This window comes from Silene latifolia, chromosome Y (genome assembly GCF_048544455.1).
Source record: "Silene latifolia isolate original U9 population chromosome Y, ASM4854445v1, whole genome shotgun sequence".
Classification (NCBI taxonomy): Eukaryota; Viridiplantae; Streptophyta; class Magnoliopsida; order Caryophyllales; family Caryophyllaceae; genus Silene; species Silene latifolia.
In genome coordinates, this window is record NC_133538.1 from 365,521,758 (window position 1) to 365,545,524 (window position 23,767).

The 23,767-nt window shown below is 33.7% G+C and overlaps 1 protein-coding gene across 1 annotated transcript; it reads left to right on the forward strand.

The window, feature by feature from the left end:
- Positions 1 to 2,410: 2,410 nt before the first annotated feature.
- Positions 2,411 to 6,638, forward strand: LOC141631785 (uncharacterized). The gene is made up of 2 exons (XM_074444408.1): positions 2,411 to 3,935; positions 4,624 to 6,638. Exons 1-2 carry the CDS (start codon positions 2,411 to 2,413, stop codon positions 6,636 to 6,638), a joined length of 3,540 nt encoding a protein of 1,179 aa, XP_074300509.1.
- The last annotated feature ends 17,129 nt before the right edge of the window (positions 6,639 to 23,767 follow it).

A 23,767-nucleotide genomic window follows, 5' to 3' on the forward strand; every position in this document is an offset into this window, starting at 1 on the left:
TATTATGTATATATATGTATGTATTATATAGATGTAGCTCTTGATGGCTATGTACTCGGTGTTAATGACGTCTAAGAAAGTGTTTATCAATGACGTCTATGAAGGCTTCTTCTTCAATCGTCTCAACAAGACTACTCCCAACGGATAGAGGATCAATTGAATCGGTGTATCAAAGGTCACGAAACATGGTTGGAGAAGTCCACGACCAATGATGTATGTAATGGCGGGAATGTCGCCGGCGTTGAGAAGTACTTCAAGTTAATATGAGTAATTTGATATAGATGAATTCATACAAGGATTGTCACTTCCAAACGGGGCACAAATTAATATGAGTAACAACCTCGAGGGTTGATGGACAGAATCCGACATTAAAAACACAATCGAGTTTGATGAGTTTATGAACGTTTATCTTGATATAGTGACCCAACCGATCCCATAGCTCTAAAAATCAAGCTTATAATCTTATTTGTAAGACCGTCTCATTGGAAAATTAGGTTTTTTTTTTTTATAAGATCTGGTACAAAATTTGACGTTTCAATTTTCAAAAAGCAATTTATGTGCTTAACTTGCCCAATAGTTTTGAAACCTTGCTAAGATATTACCCGGCCAACAGCCGGGCATGCAATCTAGTATATTAGTATTAAAGTACATAGTTTTGTTTGTGTGAATCACGAATTTATTTCTCTTGTTTAAAATCATTGAAATTTTTGCCGGGAAATATTACGTTGCAACTCTGACGTTTACACCTTTATATGTAGTACCCTCCTATTAAAAAAAAATACTTTGGGAGACCAACCTCCTAGCCGCGAGTTGGGAAAACAACATTATTCATTTCTTTTTCAAATCATAATTCTTGTAAAGACAATTGTCTAAAAAAAATTATGATCTTTTAAGTACGGTAAGTTAGAGTTCAATCATCAACATTAAGACATGGACTAAGAACAATAATATATGTATAGTATTATAAGAGTGATGCACCAAAAGTACTAATGTAAGCATTAAAGGTTCACGGAAAATATATATATGTGACTTGTAAATTACATGATCTTAACGTTAATTATTATAAGACCGTTTTACACATAATAAAACTCCTATTACCCAAAAAAAAAAGTAACTAATTATTATTATACCCGACCATATTGCGTAGTGTTAGCTTCGTGTCACATGTAAACGGGTCATAAACCTTTCAACCCGATTCCAACCAAAGTTAATCTCATGCCGACCAACTTACATGAGTGCGTCATCAAGTGCCAAGTCAAACTTGTTAATTTTTCGTGTCGTGTTTTCGTGACACAATGTCATTGTTTGGAAAGTCTTCATATATATTTATTTATGTAATAGAGAATCATGGCAAATTAGGAGTATTTAGAAAATAGATCATTCGTATCAGATTCGCGTATAGAGAGGTCAATCAAAATTTCGGCCCAATTAAATCTCGTATCGTGTTTGTGTCGACCCACTCAGGTTTGTGTCGTGTTTTCGAGTCGTGCCATCAGTTTTAGGCTCTAATTTTTACTTACTTTGTCCCAATCATTTGTTTGCCTTTTTTATTTTTTGTAAAGAGTATTTAATCAAAGGTAAACAAATGATTAATACAGGGGAAATATAAAACGCAATTGCTAAATCCCGCACACCCTTTTACTAAATCCTACACACTTTGCCCTATTATTCCATAACTACCCTTCATCATAAAAAGACCTGGGTTATCTCCCTCCTCTCACAAACCTAACCAATTCATTAATATCTCGACAATTATGAATCATAATTTGTATATACTACATCTAATTTCTCCGTTTAATCGACGATTTTATTAATACCTTCTTTTAATTAATTTAATTAACTTTTTTAAAGGTTTTTTTTTTTGAAAATTAGGGTATACAATTTGACATTACCATCTCTGCTAGTTTGCTACTATGGCTGCGATGCGAAATCAAACCAATTTTCAAGATAATTCTAATTCCCATCATACAGGGATCAAACTTTAACAAGAAAGACGTGGATACATAATTCGTTATTTATGGTATAAAACCAGTTTACGCCTTATTCGGAGTCTTTTTTCTGATGATGGTGGCTTTCGGGGGACGATTTTTTTGATTGGAACAATCATACTTGTTAATTGAATGATAGAATATTAGTAAATTAATGTAAATTATTTACGTAATATTAGTGTGATTAGTTGCTATACCTTGTATTTATCTTATTAGCATAATTATAGCCTTCTAGTTATTTAGTTCCTAAATTAGAGGATACTAATTTGTATATTTATACGTAACTCATGAATCAATAAGGATCATCCATTATCTTCCTTTATGGTATCAAGACTAGGTTACGATTCTTAAATCGCTTCCGCTTCCTAAACCTAATCGTCTTCTTCATCTTCTCTTCTCCGACCTCTCGTCAAAACATCACGATGGTGAATGACACCGTAGCAAAGCCGGCCTTCCACCCTGCTCTTGCTGTCAACTCCATTCGGAACCACATTACCGTCATCTTGGGTATGGACAACGATCAATACCCGTTGTGGGTTGCTCTCTTCACAAATCACGCGAAGTCTAATCGCGTTCTCCATCACATCATCCCGTCTAAGACCGGCCTTCCAAAACCGCCTGTCACTGATGATGAGAAGGAATTGTGGGAAACCCTAGACGCTACGGTTCTACAGTGGATTTATTCCACCATCACAACCGAGATCTTGGAAATGATCGTCGAGGCTGACACCACCGCAATGAAAACGTGGGATCGCCTTGCCGCTCTTTTTCAAGACAATCGTAATTCTCGAGCTGTGACATTGGAACAGGAATTTTCGCACATCAATATGAGCGATTTTCCGAATGCCTCTGCCTATTGCCAAAAGTTAAAATCTTTGGCCGATCAATTGAAGAACGTAGGTGCTCCGGTGACAAACAGCCGTCTCGTACTTCAATTGGTTTCGGGTTTAACTGAGGCCTATAGTAACGTTGGGTCAATTATTCGCCAACGAGATCCTCTTCCAGATTTTTTTCAAGCTCGCTCAATGCTCACGCTAGAGGAAGCAGGGCTTGCGAAACAATCTTCTACCTCCGCTCTCTATGCGACGGTGTCGAATGACAGTGATGGTGGTAATTCGTCGGGAAAGAGTGCTGCTTCCGGGAATGGAAAGGGTGGTCGACATGGTGGCGGGAAGAAGAAACACGGTGGTAACAAAGGAGGCAAGGGGTCGAAAAATCAGTCGACTTCCCCTGTTTCATCACCTGTCGCTTCTCCCGTTGCGCCGTCTGCTCCGTTTTATGGCGGTTGGCAGTGGCCTGCTGCACCGTGGGGGTATCCTCCCTGTCCATATCCCACGGGACAGTGGGGAAGGCAGCCGCAGTATCGTCCTCAAGCAGGAATTTTGGGATCCAGGCCGGGTGCTCAAGCATACACGGCAACGGGTGCAGCTCCAACTCAGACTGAAATCGAGTCCGCAATGTATACTTTGGGTCTTGCTCCTCCTGAGCCCTGGGTTATGGACACGGGTGCCACCTCGCACATGACTTCAAACCAAGGTAATCTCACGTCTTTTGTTAATTCGAGCTTTCCTAATGGTATAATCGTTGGCAATGGTCATTCTATTTCGATTAAAGGTTATGGACATGCTACCCTACCCAAACCACATCCACCCTTAATCCTTAAAAATGTTCTGTATGCACCAAATATAGTCAAAAACTTAGTGTCCGTTAGAAAGTTTACAACTGATAACAAAGTCACTGTCGAATTTGACCCGTTTGGATTTTGTGTGAAGGACCTACGGACGGGGAGTCATCTCATGAGATGTGATAGTCGGGGCGATTTATACCACATTTCAGCCGCACCACAATCTGTTTTTGCTGCTTTCCAATCCTCCTCGTGGCATGCCCGACTCGGTCATCCCGGGGATCCTGTTATGTCGTTTCTTAAGAAAAATAAGTTGATTGATTGTAAGTTGAATTCTAGCAACTATATTTGTCAATCTTGTTCTCTTGGAAAACATGTTCGTTTGCCTTTTGCTAATTCTACTACTCGTACTTTTATGCCATTTGATATTATTCATTGCGATCTTTGGACGTCTCCCGTTCTTAGTTCATCGGGTCATAAATATTACTTGTTAATTCTGGATGATTTTAGTAATTATTTATGGTCTTTTCCAATAGCCAAAAAGAGCCAAGTTAGTTCCATATTATTACAATTTCACTCCTATATTCAAACACAATTTGAGCGTAAAATAAAAACCTTACAATGCGATAATGGTACGGAATTTATTAATGGCTTATTTAGTGACTTTTGTGCAAATCAGGGTCTATGTTTTCGTCTATCCTGTCCACATACATCGTCACAAAACGGTAAAGCCGAGCGTAAAATTCGTTCTATTAATAACATGGTTCGTACTCTTTTATTTCACGCATCGCATTCCCGTCTCATATTGGCATCACGCATTAGAAATGGCAACCTACCTTATGAACATTTTACCAAGCAAACCAGTCTCTTTCGAAACCCCTGTCACGATCCTCTTGAATCGAGTCCCCCTTTATAGTCACCTCCGTGTCTTCGGTTGCTTATGCTATCCCCTAGTTCCATCTACTACGATACATAAATTGCAACCTCGCTCCACTCCTTGTGTCTTCCTAGGCTACCCTAAAAATCATAGAGGTTATAAATGTTTTGATCCATCTTCTAATAAAATTTTTATTAGTCGACATGTTATCTTTGACGAGTCAATTTTCCCGTTCTATAAATCGTCTCGCCCCATTGTGACCGACTATGATTTTTTATGTGATGAGGTCTCTCCGTATGTCCTACACCATTTGACCTCTACCCACTCGCCAAATCAACCAACCCTCCCCACGACTGCAGCTACTGGACCCATTGATACAGCCACCCATGACGGCCCTGCCTCCCCCGTGTCACCTGCCTCGCCTGTGTCACTCAACCAGCCCGTCCCTTCTCCTGTTATCAATGTCCCTGTACCAACGCAGCCTCCCCCAGCCTCTAAACCCACTACCCGTGGTGACCGAGGCATTGTCAAGCCCAACCCAAACTTCAATAGGCCTGATGAGGTTTATAACCTTCACACAGCTACCACGGTTTCCCCAATTCCCCGAAATCCCGTGTCCGCTATTCATGACCCTAATTGGAAGTTGGCTATGGACGACGAGTATAATGCTCTCATTGACAATAAGACGTGGGACTTGGTTCCGCGCCCTCCCAATGTTAATATTATCCGCTCCATGTGGATTTTTAGACATAAATTTCATTCTGACGGTTCTTTTGAAAGGTATAAAGCACGACTTGTAGGTGATGGAAAAACGCAGCAAATTGGAATCGACTGTGGTGAGACTTTTAGTCCAGTGGTAAAACCCGCTACTATTAGGACCGTGCTAAGTCTTGCTTTATCAAATTGCTGGCCTATTAACCAACTCGACGTGAAGAATGCATTTCTACATGGTACTTTGAATGAAACGGTGTTTATGTATCAACCATTGGGCTATCGTGATAAGCAACGGCCTGATCATGTTTGTTTACTTCGCAAGTCACTATACGGTTTGAAGCAAGCCCCGCGGGCTTGGTACAAGCGTTTTGCCGACTATATTGCTCAATTCGGTTTCATACATAGCAAAGTGGACCATTCACTCTTTATTCTTCGACAAGGTACGGATTTGGCCTACTTATTATTATATGTCGACGACATAATTCTTACTTGTTCCACCGAGTCTCTCCGTGCTACCATTATGAGTAAGCTTGCGTCGGAATTTGCCATGAAGGACCTTGGTCCGTTGAGTTTTTTCCTTGGCATTGCTGTTACACGTGACAAAACAGGTATGCACCTTTCGCAAGCCAAGTACGCTGAATCGATTATTAATCGAGCTGGCATGTCGACTTGCAAACCTGCTGCCACCCCGGTTGATACGAAGCCCAAGCTAGGTGCCTCGTCCTCTACCACTCCGTTCTCAGACCCAACCCAATATAGGAGTCTTGCCGGAGCCCTTCAATATCTCACTTTTACGAGACCGGATATCTCTTATGCCGTTCAACAGGTATGCTTGTTCATGCACAATCCCATGGAGTGTCATATGGCAGCCTTGAAACGGATTATTCGCTATCTACAAGGCAGTCTTGCTCGTGGTTTATGGATTCGTCCGTCACCTCCTAAGCGACTAACGGCCTACACGGACGCGGATTGGGGAGGATGTCCGGATACGAGAAGGTCCACATCCGGGTATTGTGTGTATCTAGGAGACAATTTGATCTCATGGGCATCGAAAAGGCAGCCAACTCTATCTCGTTCAAGCGCCGAATCCGAGTATCGTGGGGTTGCGAATGTTGTTGCCGAGTCGTGTTGGCTCCGTAATCTTTTGGTCGAGCTCCATGTTCCAATGACCAAAGCCACTCTCGTTTATTGTGACAACGTGAGTGCTATTTATCTCTCCGGAAACCCGGTCCAACATCAACGAACAAAACATATTGAGATGGACATTCACTTTGTGCGCGAAAAGGTGGAAAAAGGTGAAGTCCGAGTGCATCATATATCGTCTCGCTATCAAATTGCCGACATCTTTACCAAGGGTCTTCCTTTGGTCCTTTTTGATGATTTTCGAGACAGTCTAAATGTTCGTGCTCCTCCCGTTTCGACTGCGGGGGTGTGATAGAATATTAGTAAATTAATGTAAATTATTTACGTAATATTAGTGTGATTAGTTGCTATACCTTGTATTTATCTTATTAGCATAATTATAGCCTTCTAGTTATTTAGTTCCTAAATTAGAGGATACTAATTTGTATATTTATACGTAACTCATGAATCAATAAGGATCATCCATTATCTTCCTTTATTGAAACCAACAGTTCTCGGCTTAGCAGTCCCAGCAGTCCTATTGACAGTTGCTTGATGCTGCCGGAGTACGGTGCAGGGAGGGGTCGGGTGATTGGGAGGGGATTACGGGGAAAATGGGATATGTGTGTTCTCTCTTATTTTATGGGTTTTCATTTCTCTCCTACTTAGTGAATGTGAAAAATGGGAGGGGTACATTCGGAATAAGAGGAAAAAATGTGCGGGATTTAGTAAAATGATGTGCGGGATTTAACATGTCCCATATAAAATCACCCTACTAATAATAAAACTCCTATTCTCCACTCATAAGTCTCCATTAAGATGTCATTATTTGTCTTAAGTTTAAGAGGGATCAAATAAATTACATTTATGTATATAAGAATGCCTAGAGAAAATCTATATATTTATTTTATATGCACAATCAATCAATCAATCAATCAATATATCTATCTATATTAATAAATGAAGCTTTTTTCGAGCGATTACAAAGTCTCCAACATTAGCAAAACACCACAGATTAGTAAATTGTGATAAAAAAACTTTATTAACTTAAAAAAAAAAAAGAATATAAAATATGAGTTTAAGAGCCAGTACAATCGGATGTGTTTTGCTGAAATATTATTCTTGGACAACTATACAAATTCTATTTGAGTAGGACACAATATTTATATATATAGTTTTCACCGCAAGTTTGAAAATAATTATTCAGTATCATAATCGTAGCCTCTAAATTTTGTTTCGTTAATTGAATGTATTTGTATTGTATTTTAGACATGCATTAGCTTCGTTGTGATTTGTTTTTTTTTTTTTTTTGTCTTTATGAATTGACGTGTTTTATATAGTATTTTTGTTATTTTGTTTTTTTGTTGGGTTTTACTTATTTATAAATGTGTTTAAAGTTTAGTATTGATTAATTGTGTTGTGTTTTGCAGGAAATTTGCAAGTAGTAAACGATGATCAAGCCAATTTAATAAGGTTGGTAGTACTATATATGGAACTTAGACGGATGTTTTTATTGATAATAAGCAAGGGTTTAACAATAGAAAAATTATTGTGTCCTTCGGAAGCACCGTCCTTCTTACTCCTAAAGGTAATCTATCAAATAAAATATTATAATAGTTCAGTAATGAGGACGGTCTTTTTCTTAACTATATAAATTTCTCATCTACTAAAACTCTTGTCTTTTTTCCTGCATGAAACCAGCAATGCTACGTTGTACACTGTGCTTTGGCATGCCATGGGTTTTTAAGCATATATTTGACTTTCACTATTACGCCAACAGATATATATTCGTTGCTATCTTCGTTTCATTTATTTATTTACCTTTTCTTTATGTGCTTTGATTTACTTCTAATGTATAGTTACATATTGTAGACGATATTTAGTGTCTTATAAAGTTAAAAGTTATATAAGGAATATAAGCTACTATAGCTTTCAAGCGATGAAAACGATATTGCATCCATGTATAAACAAAATCAGTTTACCGAGTGAAAGATATAGTTTTAGTTTAGGAAGATACCCTTTAACAAGCTACTCAATGGCATGTTAATTGCCTTAATCCAATAGGGCAATATACTATTTCTTTTACGTATAGAATGTTGGTAAAAGTAAGTAAATCAATAGATCTTGATCAGTGACGGAGCCACGATTTTCCGTTAGGGGTGAAAAATTTTAACACGGACGAATGAGTAATTTCATAATGTAAATACAAGTTCTTGACTTAGCAGTTAACACCTCAATGGAAAAGTAGCGCAACAGGGATAATTGAAGCGAAGCTTCAAATTTACTGCAATATGACAAGGATGAAATTATGCTTGAGACGGTATGTATGTTGCAATATGAGGAATTACGAAATAAGAATCACTTGCTCATGAATAATCATGATACCCTAATGTAATAATTAAATACGAGGATAACTCTGCATGAGAGTCCATATTCCATCATCAAACAATGATTAAGAGTTTAAGATGTAGTATATTATTGGTGTATTTTATCTTTTTAATTTTTTTTTCTTAGCGAAAAGATAATTTTAGAGTTCCGACTTATCTGTATTATTATACGTAATATAATCAACAGAGCTAAAATTTGAGTAAGTACTTTGTTAAACTATGACAATAAATCGGAAAAGGTAGCTAAAAATTAAAAACCGAACTGAAGCTGATATGCACAATAATAACCAAATGGTTTTATGTTAAAATACGAGATGAGTCATGACCTCGAGAAATATTTGAGATATGGATTATACACGTAAGATAAAGTATCAATTATACGTGGTAAATACAGTGTTAAGGACAACATTTTATGCTAAACTACACAAGTTGTAACGAATATTGATGATGTATTAGAAGGGTAAGCTATTTAAAAAGGATTATACATGTTATAAATTGAACTTTCAAGAAGAGGGTCATACGATGATGTCAAGAATTGAGAAGTCCAAAAAACATTTGATTACTGCTTTTTATCTTATCTATCTACTTGGGTATTACTTAATCCGTATTCAGCTTGTCACGGATATGCTACCCGTCTTTAATGAGAATTTGTGTTCTTTCTTTGTTTTCAGGTGGACATTTTAACAACACTTTCTCCAATTCTTCAATGAATAGGGTGGATTTTTCTACTTAAAATTTACTCCCTCCGTCCCGGACAATTATTGTCCTTTCGTTTTGGCACAAAGACCAAGGAAAGAGGAGAGGGCCAATAACTAAATGACAAGTGGAACAAATTGAATGAGACACCCCAAAATGGAAAAGGACAACAAATGACCGGGACAGAGGGAGTAGAACTTTAGGTCCGTATCTTCATGTTCTTTAACTGCTCAATGTTCAATCTCTAGCTCTCTATGGCTTAGAGAGTTACCGCAGAACCCCACACGAACGAAGTAGCACATATTTAGATCATATAAACATTTTCAGTTACTACAGCATATACAATAGAACATTACAAATAGGCCTGTGCATCGCACGGGCATTAAATCTAGTATCTATCTATCTATATTAATAAAGGAAGCTTTTTTCGAGCGATTATAGAGAGTCCAACTTTCTCGAACTACCTTCAAGCAAAAAAAAAATATTAAATCTCGTGCGGTTGAGAGTTGTACTCTAACTCCATCATGTTTGTCATACAACTCATTATTGGAATAAAAAAAAAATTACAATGAGAGATACCCGTGTGTTTAATTGGTGTTTCTTACTATAAAGTATTTCTAATTCTAAAAGATAATAATGGACGTTCATGTTCTACAATAATTAATTGATCTTTTAATTAAGATATGCTAAAAAAAACTTCCATCATCTTATATTCTTATGCATTACGTAGAAGTTGATTAATATTATGTATTTGTTTTGTTTACAAACTACAATTTTATGATTTATGAGAATAACAACATTAATCAAATACAATTACCTAAATTTGCATATATATAATTCCTTATTATGTAAAAGTTTAACAAAATCATGATGAGTCTGCATGTTTATTTGTTGCTCTTTTTATTCTTATTTTTTGGTTCTCTAACTACGTGCCATTTGATTGACTTTGTTTTGCAGGTAATATACTAATATTTACAATTGATAAAGAATTTGTGATTCTATTTGCATTGAACACACATAGAGAACAATTCGTAGATAGCCTTGCAAACGGATGAACTTTCGATAATCAGTATGGGTTCGTAATTCTTAGTTGTGAAAAAGTTCTACTTTTGCATGGTTTCTTATCATTTTATTGTTATAGCTAAGGTTAACATTAATTTTAGTTGAATATGTATGGTTAAATGACACAAGTTTATTTGATTAACAGTGATATGGCCAATTGGCCATTATGGTCTCCGGTGAAGTATCTCACATGAGCTGTGACGAAGTTTGCACAATATCGACTGAATCTACGAAACAACAGCCTAAACCTGCACTGAAGGTACCTCGTGTTCAGTTATGGTCAGTTATATGTAGCAGCTGCAAGGACAACATCCCCGGAAGGTATAAAGCTTTTCATCAACGATTCAACTCAGGAGTACAAAAGTCATACGAGAAACATAGTCTATAATTTTGTTTTTTTTCAAATCTACAATCTATGTGTTAGGTATTACAAACTATATCAGTTGCTTCTTAAAAAGAATTGTGTAGATTACTCAGCTAAGAAATGCTTAATTTAAAGTTTGAAGAAATGCAAACGGAATATTAATCCTAACGAATTACACATTATTAAAGGCAGGTGAACACCACTGTTATTCATTTTCAAAAGGAAAATGAGTTAAGACCACCACCGGTGGCGCCCCATCTCGGTGTCACCCTCTCACATGTAATAAGTGGGGATCCCTATAATAATGGGTGTGCCCATTAATATTAAGTGGAGACGTCAATAATAAAGAGATGCGGTACATGAGAGATGGTGGCGCGCCGTATTATTATCCTTTCCAAAAAATATATGCAAAATCAAGACACACAAACAGCATTTTATAACAACATTAACGTCATTTCGAAAATAAATGTCTCGATCGTCGTTGTTTATAAGATGGTTAATTATTGTGATGTGAATAAGGTGGTAGTTGTCTAAAAAGAATAAGGTGGTGAGTTATATTAGTGGTGTTAATAACATGTCTAATATAGAGTAATAGCTAGATGAATGTTTCACTATTTATGTTTGTTTGATTGCAATTCAATTTAGTTTTTCCTGTCTACTTATTGGTATTATTATGCAAGATCTCTACCATATTAAAGAGTGTAATTTTAATGAAGACTCCACCTCTTTATTAACTAATAACTATAAGTATAAAATATGCAAGTAAGGGGATAGTTTCAAAGAAAATATCTAGAGATTTGAACGTAGCAAGCGATTGACTCTCTTATTTGGAGCTAGGGTAGTAGACGCTTACTATGATTCTGCTTATCGGTATGAAATCATAAATTTTACATGTTATGGATAATACGATTATGGAGGAGTTAATGCTAAGATTTGTAATTTAGGAAAAAACAATTATGCCTTTTGATAAGAAATAGAAGGCAAAGGTAATTCGTAAGTTTTATTGCATTAATACTAATATATTATTCTTATATGGTATAATATACCATATTCCTCAACACCTTTCATTGATAATTCGACCGGTATTTGATTGTAACCTTTATGATAAACTTTTTTATTAGCTTATCGAATCTCAAAGGTGTATACAGATTACAGACCCACAAATAAAAATAAGATAATTATTATAAGAGTTAAAGTGCACTCCGTAATGTTAAACAAAGTGAACATTGATTGTGTAAGTTTAGATAAATATTAACGTAACAATGTTTGGTTGAGTAAATTGTTAACATAAAAGGTTTACAAGAGACGAGTTAATGTTACGAAAAATTCTTGTGTTTTACGGGCAGACCGTCGTTACTGAATTTATACTTTACTAATTCGACGTATAAGCATTAACTACACATCTTGCACAATAAAAATGCATTATGATGCGTAATCAACATGAGAGGGACTTTGAGATTTGTAGTAATTTTCTATAACTTGACGTTTACCAGTTGTTTATTATAAAACATAATATTACAAGTGGCCCGTGCATTGCACGGGCATTAAATCTAGTATATATTAATAAAGGAAGCTTTTTTCGAGCGATTACAGAGACTCTAACTTCGTTTAAAAGACTAAAAAGTATTTAAAATTAATCAGATAAGTTTTACAAGAGGAAGAGAATTTAAGAGAACATATTTGTGTTTGTCCCATACACTAAATACTCTAAGGGGGCGTTTGGTTCAAACATTAGGTATGGAATGGAATGGATTCTAACTCCAAGAAGGTATGGAGTTAGAACCCCATACATGTTTAAAGTTGTTTGGTTCAATCCGGGTATGAGAATAATAATGTGTTGGGTGGAATGGAGTTGGAAACTTGGGGAGATAGATGGGTATGGGATTCCAAGGGGTTGGAATGGAGTTAGAATCCATCAGGTATCTAACTCCATTCCAAAATGCTCCAACCAAACATTGAAATGGCCTGAATCCATTCCAATCCATTCCAAAAGCTCCAACCAAACACCCCCTAAGAGTTCCGGTGGAGTGGTGGACCTCAAACAACTACGGAGTAACATACTATAAATACACGTTTTATGCGCAAGGAGCTTCAAAGTTGGCTTTACTTCCTTTTGGTTTTTCCGATTTAGTAGTATCTTGCATGGTTGCATGTTATACTAATTTTGATTTTAATTTTAATTATTATTAATTATTAATTATTAATTAGAATCCTATGTTTCTACATTATTTAAGTGCTTTGTTGGCCTTATTTTCTACCCCTGTTTGCACATTGTTTTCGTTTTATCACCCATTGATTATATTCATAGTAATTAATTTTTTTCAATTTGCTTATTTGTAGGTCAATATTCTCTTCATCGGGAGGTGGAAGCATTGGATCAGTATGATCAGACGGATACATCATACATATATATTACCGTTGTAAGGCCTCACACAACAACAACAAAAATTGTGGTCATGGCAAAATAATAAAGCATTTGGAGATATAAAACACAATATCTTGCAAGATGTTTATAGAACATTTAAATGTCACGACCAAAGGCGGGAAGGATCCTTGATGAGACGGTATGAGTACGTATTTTTTGGTCAATTTACGCATTTGTTAGGTTACATGTAGTGCTTTGAACAATTGCAAGCACGAGTGTAGCCTAGCATAGGGCTCCTGTAGGTAAAGCCATGCATAAAGGTTTTAAAAACGACGTTCTTGGAAACCATTTATTGTATTTAGCGATCAATTTTGTCCTGCCATTATTTGGTGGTTTTGATTGATTTTATCAAACAAACTCGAATTGAGAAAATTTCAGGAGTTAACTCATATCAAACTGGCAAACATCATTCAACCAAACCATTAGTCATTATATTTGGATGTTGAATATGGAACACTTTTTTTTTTTTTACTATTATATGTAAATTTTAGTTTTCTTTTAGTATTTAAATTCAAATTTCATAATTATCATGTGATAGATATGTATAAATAACTTCACCCTCAAAGGTGTCAAGGAGATTTTATATGGGAGGAACTAACTCACACGTAAATTATACGAGAATTATGTCTAACTACTACCGTCTCCGTACACTTATTTTGTATCAAAGAAAAATTCTTGTGACCTCCGGGGGATGATACTCCTTACACTCAAAAGGTAATTTATCAAATAGAATATTATAATAGCTTAAGTACACATATACTGTATATTAGAGATTTCAATAATAGTGAAACACTTGCAAAGTTGCAAAGATTCAATTAAAAACTAAGCTTACTCTTTTAGATAAGATAAAGTGTCCAACTGAACTAAAAGATAGGAGTAGAAAACAATCGTAAACAAATTAGCATAAGTAATTGAGTTTGTATAGAACACCATATTTAATTTTGTCTACGACGTACATCAATACGTTTGCAAACATGTGTTAAGAAAGTAATTAATTCAATTCAACCAGAAAAAATAGGGTCCAATAAATTATTAATTACAATAATATAACATATTGGCCCTGTTTGGTAATCAGCAGATTGATATTAGCAGAAGCAGATTGGTCAAGCAGATTATAAATGATAGATTGGATTAACAGGTTTGACTAGTATATTTCAATTAGCGGATTTAGTAGAAGTGTTTGGTAATTAGCAGATTTTGGTTAATAGATTGTTGTATCTATGTGTAGATTATTGACGGATTCATATTTCACAATCTACTAATGTGAATATGCTGGGTAGAGCAGCATATTGAAAAACAGTAGATTGAGCTCCAATCTACTCTTTCAATATGCCATTTAACAAACACTCAAAATAGTAGATCGGTGAGTCAAATATGCTAAAAGCCTTGAATATGCTGAAAATTTCTCAATCCGCCGTTTACCAAACACCCCCATTGTTTTTACGAGTGTCAAACAAGTGTTATCCATGATTCGAAGATACTATAGAGTATATGGCTTTTGTATTGTAATTAATCCATTATTATTCGTTGAAATTGTTAATGTCAGAGGATGTGAGAAAAAAATTGATATATGTAAAAAGTTTAGTATTAAGAGTGAGTGTGTATATATTTTAGAAAATAGTTTTCAAATTAGTTTCTACAACTGTTTTAACTTATACACGTTCAAGATTTTCAGTTATTACACTTTACTCAGTAGAATAATACAAATAATAATACAAATAGGCCCGTGTGAAGTTGATAAAAGTTAAGCTCATTATAAGTTCAGTTTAAAAAAGTTAAGCTCCTATAATTTTAGTTCAACTCTTATAAGTTAAGTTAAGAAAAATTAAGCTCAACTTATACGACCAATTTTATTATAAGCTAGGCTCATATAAGTTTAAGTCGGCTTTTATAAGTTCAATTCAGAAAAGTTAAATCTCTTATAAGCAGTACAAAAGACATCGCCTTAGAGTATTATTACATCATAATCATAGGATATTACAAATTGGCCCGGGCATCGCCCGGACATTAAATCTAGTATATATACTTAAAAGAGGAACTTTTGAAGCGATTTTATTGGCTATTGATTTTGTTGAATAAATTATGTGTATAAATAAAAAGATATATAAATAGTGTAATTAGAAAATAGAAAATATGCATATAGTAATCAGTTAGTTAAAAAAGATAGAGATTGCAAGACTTTAAATGCTAAATTTTAGTATCAATAGGATACTACGTGCTTAGTATCATCTTATTATATAAGTATCGTAGGCCAAAATTTTACATGAAATTTCCCATGGATTTATCCCCTCCCCTCCCCCAATGCCCCTTCCATGTCATAGATATATGCCCTCCCCTCCTGGTGACTAATTATAATTTGGTCCGATGTAATCTGTTGTAGTGATTGTATGTATAACTGATCAATAAAGCAGCATGCTATCCATCAAAAACGGGCTATACATGTCTATTATTGTAAGATTATGCTATTGAAAGGATGCTGATGGTTGATTAGAGATAGGAATAAGGTTCGATTCTGTGGCGATCAATGGACGATGAAAGCTCCTTCCTTTCGGGTCTGGTCACCGTGTACACAAAGGATGCAGTTGTGGCAGAATGGATTAACGGGGCTATTGGGATGTAGGAAAAATAAATCAAACTTTAATCAAAACTGAAGCTAATGACAAACTAAAAGTTCCGATGAGTCCAGATTCTGGAGAGGACGAGATTGCATGGCATTATGCGAAAGATTGAAAGTAGTCGGTCAAGACGGTATATAACTTTATCCGCTAGCATATGGAAAATGAGTTAACCTCAACCACTGAGAAGTTGATTGACCCTCTGTGACGGTGGCACTAGTGTTTGGATACTCTTCCTAAGGTGTGTACTTTCATGTGGCGGGTGTGTATAAGCGCGATTCCAAGTGGTGGAACTTGCATAGACGAGTTACTGGAATTAATCCGACGTGTGGCAGGTGTAATAGAGAGATTGAAACTGGCCTTCATGCTCTCTTTTAATGCCCATATGCGCAGGGGTGTGGAATGAAATGGGTATCAATGTGAATGAGGAGTGGGGAAATATAAGAAACGTGGAGGAGTGGGCTCGACAGGAGGTTGATAGGAGGGATGCAACTTTCACCGTAGAATTACGGTTTTATGGGCATGAATTATCGAGCGCCTCAGATGTTGATTAAGCAGGCCTTAAGATACCAAGAGGTGTATAGCGAGATGAATAGCGAGACTGCAGCAGCTAGAAACGGACCCAAATCTGATCATGCTAAAGTGGAAGCAGGGGCGGGCCCAGAAATTTATCTATGGTGTAGCAAAATTATAATAATGTTAAAAAAATCAATCAATCAATCAATATCTATCTATATTGATAAATGAAGCTTTTTTCGAGCGATGATAGAGACTACAACTTCTGCAAACCTCTTGGAACAATAAAAAAATAAAATACTTAGAAAAATAAAATAAAATAATTAAAAAGATAAAAATTTGTCTAGAATTACAACTAATAATGTAACTAAGATAATTATCGCAAAGTCAATTACAATCCTATGCACATTATTTGTGTGTGTATATATATGCTTCTTAACAATTGTTATTTGTCAGCACAAAAAAAAAAAAAACAATTGTTATTTGTGTTCTCATATATTGTTTTCTCCCCCATTATGTTTGGTTATTGTTATTTAATAGTAGACTTTATTAAAGCAATTGAGTATTCTATGGTGCTTATGAGAATGTTTACATGTTTGTTCGTTTATATTGTATTACTCCGTAATTTTCTTTAATCACTGACATTTTTTTCTTGCGGATATTGTAGGTACGTAGAGATGAAGTGAGATTGTATTCAGGTATGCTGAAATCAAACATATAGATACAACGTTCATGGTATAACCTTACTTTGAGCTTAATTTGCAATATATGTTCATGGTGTTTTGCTATATACGTTCATGAAATTTCTTACTTATGTCATACGTTATATTGGTCTTTTTAATTTTAATTGATAGTAAAAAGTTTGTGTATTTCATAATACAATTGAGAGATTCAAGATCTATACATTAATTGTACATAACTGTTATTTGACGAACCTCTAATCTGTTGTAGTTGCTAATTACTATTAACACAATTTGATATCACTATTATTTTAAGGCAACAACGATTGTCAAATTCAAACCTCTTATTACTATTATCAATGTGCAAACCTTTATCAAACATCTATTTGGCTTAGAAATTGAAACTATTATGAATCTACATATCTCCATGAAAAATATTAGAATGGATATGATTTGAATTAGATTCAAACTTTTATAAACTACTTAATGTTTTAACCGATTTTTTTAAAAAGCAATAGAAGTATGGTTAAGTTAGTATGCCAAGTAAGAAAAGATTATATTTCTCCAAGCCATATGTGTCGTAGCTAATATAAAAACAATAATAAGTCTAAGAATACTACTGCCTATCATGATCTACTATATGATTTATTATACCGTATTTGTTGGGAGATTAATATAATAAGAACAATAATAGGTCCAAGACTCCTAATGCCTATCATAATTTACTATAAATATATTATCGCTTAAAAATAATGATAAAAACTTATTCCAATCTCGATCACAGAGTTTGTATCCGAATGAGCTACAACCTACAACTCATTAATCTAGCTATAAAAGGATGTGTTAAATTTTTATTTTCATTATTCATCTTACATTTGATATTTGGTTATTGTTGTTGTTAATCTATCTACATAATGATATAAAAGTAATGATTTAGAGTGTTGGAGGCAATTAAATATATCCTTACGTTATAGGATAAGTAATTGCCGAGTGAGTAAAGTTTCATTTACAAAGGCAAATTTATATCCTTACTAAAAGTCTATGCGCTAACACAAACTAGAATTTGACTATTTGAGTTGTCTACACATCCACCTATGTTAATACAAACAGGAAAATTTAGTTTATACGATAAAATTTTATTTAGTGTGAGTAAACAAAATTTGCTAAAATTTTATTTAGTGTCAATAATAAAGATTCCAAATTTAATACAGTTTAAGTGTTATGGAATGCTTCATCCTCCTTTGAAATTTAAATAATTTTTATATAATTATAAAAACAATGATAAGATACCCTAAATGCTTGATCCTCTTAGTGGTCTCACCGTCTCGCTGAGTTGCTCAGAATATAACTATAATTTTATCTTTAAAAATATAAAGTAATGACGATTAGATATAAGAGCAATGATATCTAAGGAAGATAAAAATAAAAGGAGTTGAGCAAACAAGATAAAATTAACTATTTTTTGTAGCTAAACGGGATACGTCATGTTCTTTCGGTTCTTTCGGCTTAATTTAAGCTAATTTCAATTCAACTCGGTTCTTATTAGTTCAATTCAGCTTCATTCGGTTCAAATTCAATTTAGTTTAGTTTAGTTCAACTCATTCCTTCATAAATTAACTCTTACTTCAGCTTCATTAAGTTCAACCCAGCTCCATTCAGGTTAACTCCGTTCAACTGAAAAGAACAGAGCCATTTAGCTAAATACGACGCGGAATGTATGATTTTATGAAGTACTTTGACATTATGATATAGTTCGATTATATGTATCCGGATACAGTCAAAGTTCCACCTCGAAATTCAGTGTACATGCTAAGAAGCTAATAATGATTTTGCCTATTCTTTTGTAGGAATATTACACATATATATACACTAACTATATCGTGAGCTTCAAAAAAAAAATTGGATGATAGGTATTATTTCTAGGTCCGTGCATCGTACGGGCATTAAATCTAGTATATAACTAAAGGAGACTTTTTTTCTAATTATACTATTAGCATTAGAATTAGGAGAAAATTAATTATTTACAATTTTTCTATTATAATTAGGAATATAATTTTCCTATTAGAAATGAGAATTAATTAATTATTTTACAATTTTCCTATTAGAAATAGGAAATAAATTAATAATTTATTAAGGTTTTTTTTCCTAATTATACTATTAGAATTAGGAGATAATAGTTATTTAAAATTTTTCTATTATAATTAGGAATATGATTTTCCATTAGAAATGAGAATTAATTAATTATTTTACAATTAATTATTAGAAACATGAAATAAATTAATTATCTACATTTTATTAATATTAAAAAATTATTCATTAGTATTTGGTCACTTTTTATTAAATTACAAGGGGAAAAAACTTTTGATATATTTATAATATCCAATTTTATAACTTCCGATTAAAAAATTAGGTATTATGAGGCTAAAAGGCCCTAGGCCGAACTGGATTATGACAAATGTGCATGCATAATATGTACTACATGGAATTTACTCCTGTAAAGAGTAAAATAAACGCTGAAATATGCCTCTACGTCTTTTGTTATTGCTAATATCATATTTAATTATAATAATACGAAGTTTATTTTTCAAATGTCATATGTATGTCTCCTACTAATTTTAAAGTTATTTCCCTCACAATACACTTCAACTTCTATTGATAATTTATTATTATATTATTTACATTCATTTGTCATTATATAAAAGTATATTAATCAAAATTTAAATAAGATATTCACAAATTATTGATAAGTACAAAGTTTGATATCTATTTTTCAAGGAGTAGTAAAAGATAAGGAAAGTTGTTGCTAATTTGCGAATCGAAATATCATATTATGACAAATGAGTAAATGTTTTGAAAAACTTTATTGTGCGATTGTTTTACAATTTAAAATAAAAATGGTACCACGAGTAATAAAATAGATTTGAATAAGGCTTGAAGGTAAATTAGATACACTTATTATATAAATATGTATAAGGTTAAAATTCAATTCACGCAACAATCAACATTAAAAAAAAGTCATGAAAAACACATAAAAGGGTCAAAATAGCCCATTTATTATTTAAATAGTGTAAAAACTCTCAAAATGTTAAAAAAAATGTTCAATCTGTCGTTATCAAACAAAACCTAAGTTTCTGCTTTTTTTTTTTAACCATGTTCAACTTAATCTTTACGGGATGTAAAATGATGAAGTTCAAAAAGTAGCAGTTAGTTTCCTGTTAATTAGATGGACTTTTCAAGAGAGAGATGAAAGCTTTGCATTTTAGACCGTTTTATGTGTGAACCGAAGGGATTAAGTAGTGGGCTAAATGTTGTTTCGAGTGGGAATGAGGTTGATAATAAATAGGTAACATGAATAATAACAAGAAACCTCAAAAGATCATACTGATAAATTTAATCTTGACCCCATCAATCCAAATTAAAGTAAAATCTTAATTCTAACAACATTGTCGAGAGCAAGGGTTAGTTTCCATTGGATTGTGGATTTTTCTAGAAGTACGGGTTTAGTTTTTCACTTGGTTGGATAAATTTGAGAGAAGTTTCGAAGACAAGGATCGATCTTTAAAGGGATGAGATTGTTTTAGATCATGTGTGTGAATAGGGAAGAAAAATAGGGGTATGGGTGAAGGATTTTGTTTCAAATGAGAAGATGGGGGGCAATACTATTGTTATAGGGGGTGCCATAAGCAGCCCCAGCAATGTAGTATTGCATTAGAATTTGGTTCACATTCAAAGATACGTCTATAGTTTGACAGGGAGATATAACATTTAACTATCTGTAAATGTTTTTACGTAACTACCATTTGACCCAACAATGATTAAATTATGGTTGTTATTCTAAAGAAGGAGATTCGTTGTATCATTGAGTTGATTATGCAAAGTAAATATTATTGTTTTCCTTGACCAATTGAAAAACAAACAGGTATTAATGAACAATATCTAAAAACTCTCAGTCCCAAGTATCATATATATAAACTTCATATTGGTTTTATTTTCCTAAAAAAACAACATTGTCGAGAGCAAGGGTTAGTTTCCATTGGATGGTGGTTTTTTCTAGAAGTAGGGGTTTAGTTTTTCACTTGGTTGGATAAATTTGAGATAAATTTCGGAGACAAGGATCGATCTTTTAAGGGATGAGATTGTTGGGGCTGGTGTCCTTAACAGTTAGTGCAAGGACTTATAAATCTCTAAAAGGATCAAATGGCATACTTTTGGTATTATTATCAGTTGGTCCACGTTTATCAATAACGGTTGGCTTGCTAGATAAGTTTGACGTTATTGTCATACAGATGGCGGTGATCAACTGGTCCCTAAAACTCACACCTATAGGATACGTTTGAGAGATGTGACGGTATGAAAATACAGTCATGTAGATGCCAATTTTGACTAACCAGTTAGTCTGAGTTATTTGACTAATAATTAGTCGAAAATGTGATGTTGAGATATTTTATTTAATACGGATTAAATAATAATGGCTAAGACGAATTAAGCGGTTAATTAATTAAAATTGAATATAAGCGTTTTATATTTAATTAAATGTATATTGAATATAATTATACAATATTGTCTTTGTCGGACATGTATTAATAATTCAACTAAACCGTGTTATTAGTTGATGATTTAATATCCGATAACCGATGACAGTCTATAATAAACACCGCGTTGTATACATTTTAGCCTCGGACCACGAGTTAAAAATAAGGAGAAAATGGAAGCCCATTTCCCCCTTGTCCACTCGGTTTTGGCCGAATTAGGTGAGACAAAAGGAGAGCTCTCTCCTTCACTTGAAACCTAATTCATTTGCTAAAAATTTTTAGGGTTTTGGGAATTGTGCCTCCCGAAATTCGGATCTCTCATCCAACACAAACTCACAAAACAATCCCCTCAATATTGCAAGGCAATTAGGGGATTCTCTCTAGCACAAGGGCATTTCTCGGACAATCTTGGGTGCAACATTTAGGAGGAGATCTACTTTGATCTCTCATTGCCATTTTGCACTAGGACCGAAGGTTATTTCTAATCTTTATCGTTTCATTATGTTTTTTTTCGTTTTATGTCTATAATCACATGTAAATTTTGCGTTATAATCCTATAATTAAAGGGTATTATACGGATATTACCCCTCAGAGATTGTTTTAGATAATGTGCGTGGATAGGGAAGAAAAATAGGGTTCTACGTGAAAGATTTTGTTACAAATGAGAAGATAAGGGCCAAGACTATTACAATAGAGAAAAGGGGGGGGGGGGGGGTCATAAGCATCCACAGCCATGTAGTATTGTGTCAGAATTTAGTTCACATTCTTATATAGTTTGACGGGGAGATATAACATTCTAACCACCTCTAAATGTTTTTACATAATTACAATTTGATCCAGTAATGATTAAATTATGGTTCTTATTCGAAAGAAGAGATTTGTTGCATCATTGAGTTGATTATGCAGAATAGATATTATTGTTTTCCTTGACCAATTGAAAAATAAACAGGTAAATGAACAAATTTTAAAAACTATCAGTCCAAGTATCATATATATAAACTTCGTATTGGTTTTATTTTCCTAAAAATTGTATTTTATTAATCAAAGACTCTTTTATTTTTATGTCAATATTATGTTAACGGGAATTATTTGTTGGTCAAGCGGCATACATAAAATCTTAGACATGAACGATGTACTATATGTCTATATTCCATTTTATTGTGAAATTTATCACACCTTATTTTAATATCCGTGCAACGCACGGGCAAGAAAACTAGTCACTAACTAATAATGGAATATTATCTATTGGACAACTCATTATTCATCATGTTTAGTAACGAAGTTGATTAAAGCTCGAGCTTCGCTTGCATCAAATCTCGACATCAATTCTTGAATTCTATAATGCTCACATTAAAAGGATAAAAATTTTCATTTTCTTCAGTCAATTTTTTTCACTCTAATTTATATATAATAATGTGTAATTTCATACAAAATTGTGTCATCAAGTATAAAAACTAAATTAAAAATACTCAATTTATCAAAATCATGTATTTACTTTTATTTAAAAATACCCCTCATAAATAATATAAAAAGCAAACAAATAATTGAAACAAAAGAGTAATAATTAAGTCAAATGAACATTTATTTTTCACAAATTCTCATTTCTAATTATGATTACAGTACGATTTGCAGTGAGCCGGTGACAAAGTACACTCCGAGTTCTTTCTATCGAAAATCCGTCATTTCTATTTTGTTTGTGTTTTTGGCTTTATTTTTTGGGTTATGATAAATACAACCCACTGTGTTGTATTTAAGCAACTAAAAAAGGAAATAAATAGTTAATATATGCATTAACTGCATTGATTTATGTGTAATTTACTCTTTAATTTCTAAATTAATACCAAATATAGAAGGATATTAAATATTTAAATACAACTCAATAGATTGTATCTATCATTTCCCTTATTTTTTATACTCGCGTTTTTTGTATAAATTAAAACGAGAAACCAAATACGGAGTAAAGTGTACGTATTTAGATGAGTTCCATATCATTTACTCACCAAAAATAATGCTCCAGCAAGGAGTAGTATTATTGTTTAAAACAATTGAGAATTATTCCACGATTTGGAGAATTGGAATGGACATTTTCAAAGTTAGCAGTAAATGAGCATCAATTTGTGAAGTTAATTAATTACTCCATATTACTTAGCATTAAATAGGTAATT

What these genes read in the sequence shown, in the direction of transcription:
- LOC141631785 (XM_074444408.1), top strand. Translation starts at nt 2,411, where the DNA reads ATGGTGAATGACACCGTAGCAAAGCCGGCCTTCCACCCTGCTCTTGCT. An exon ending in GAAAAATAAGTTGATTGATT is followed by an intron (nt 3,936 to 4,623) that starts GTAAGTTGAATT and finishes GTGTCTTCCTAG; the next exon opens with GCTACCCTAAAAATCATAGA.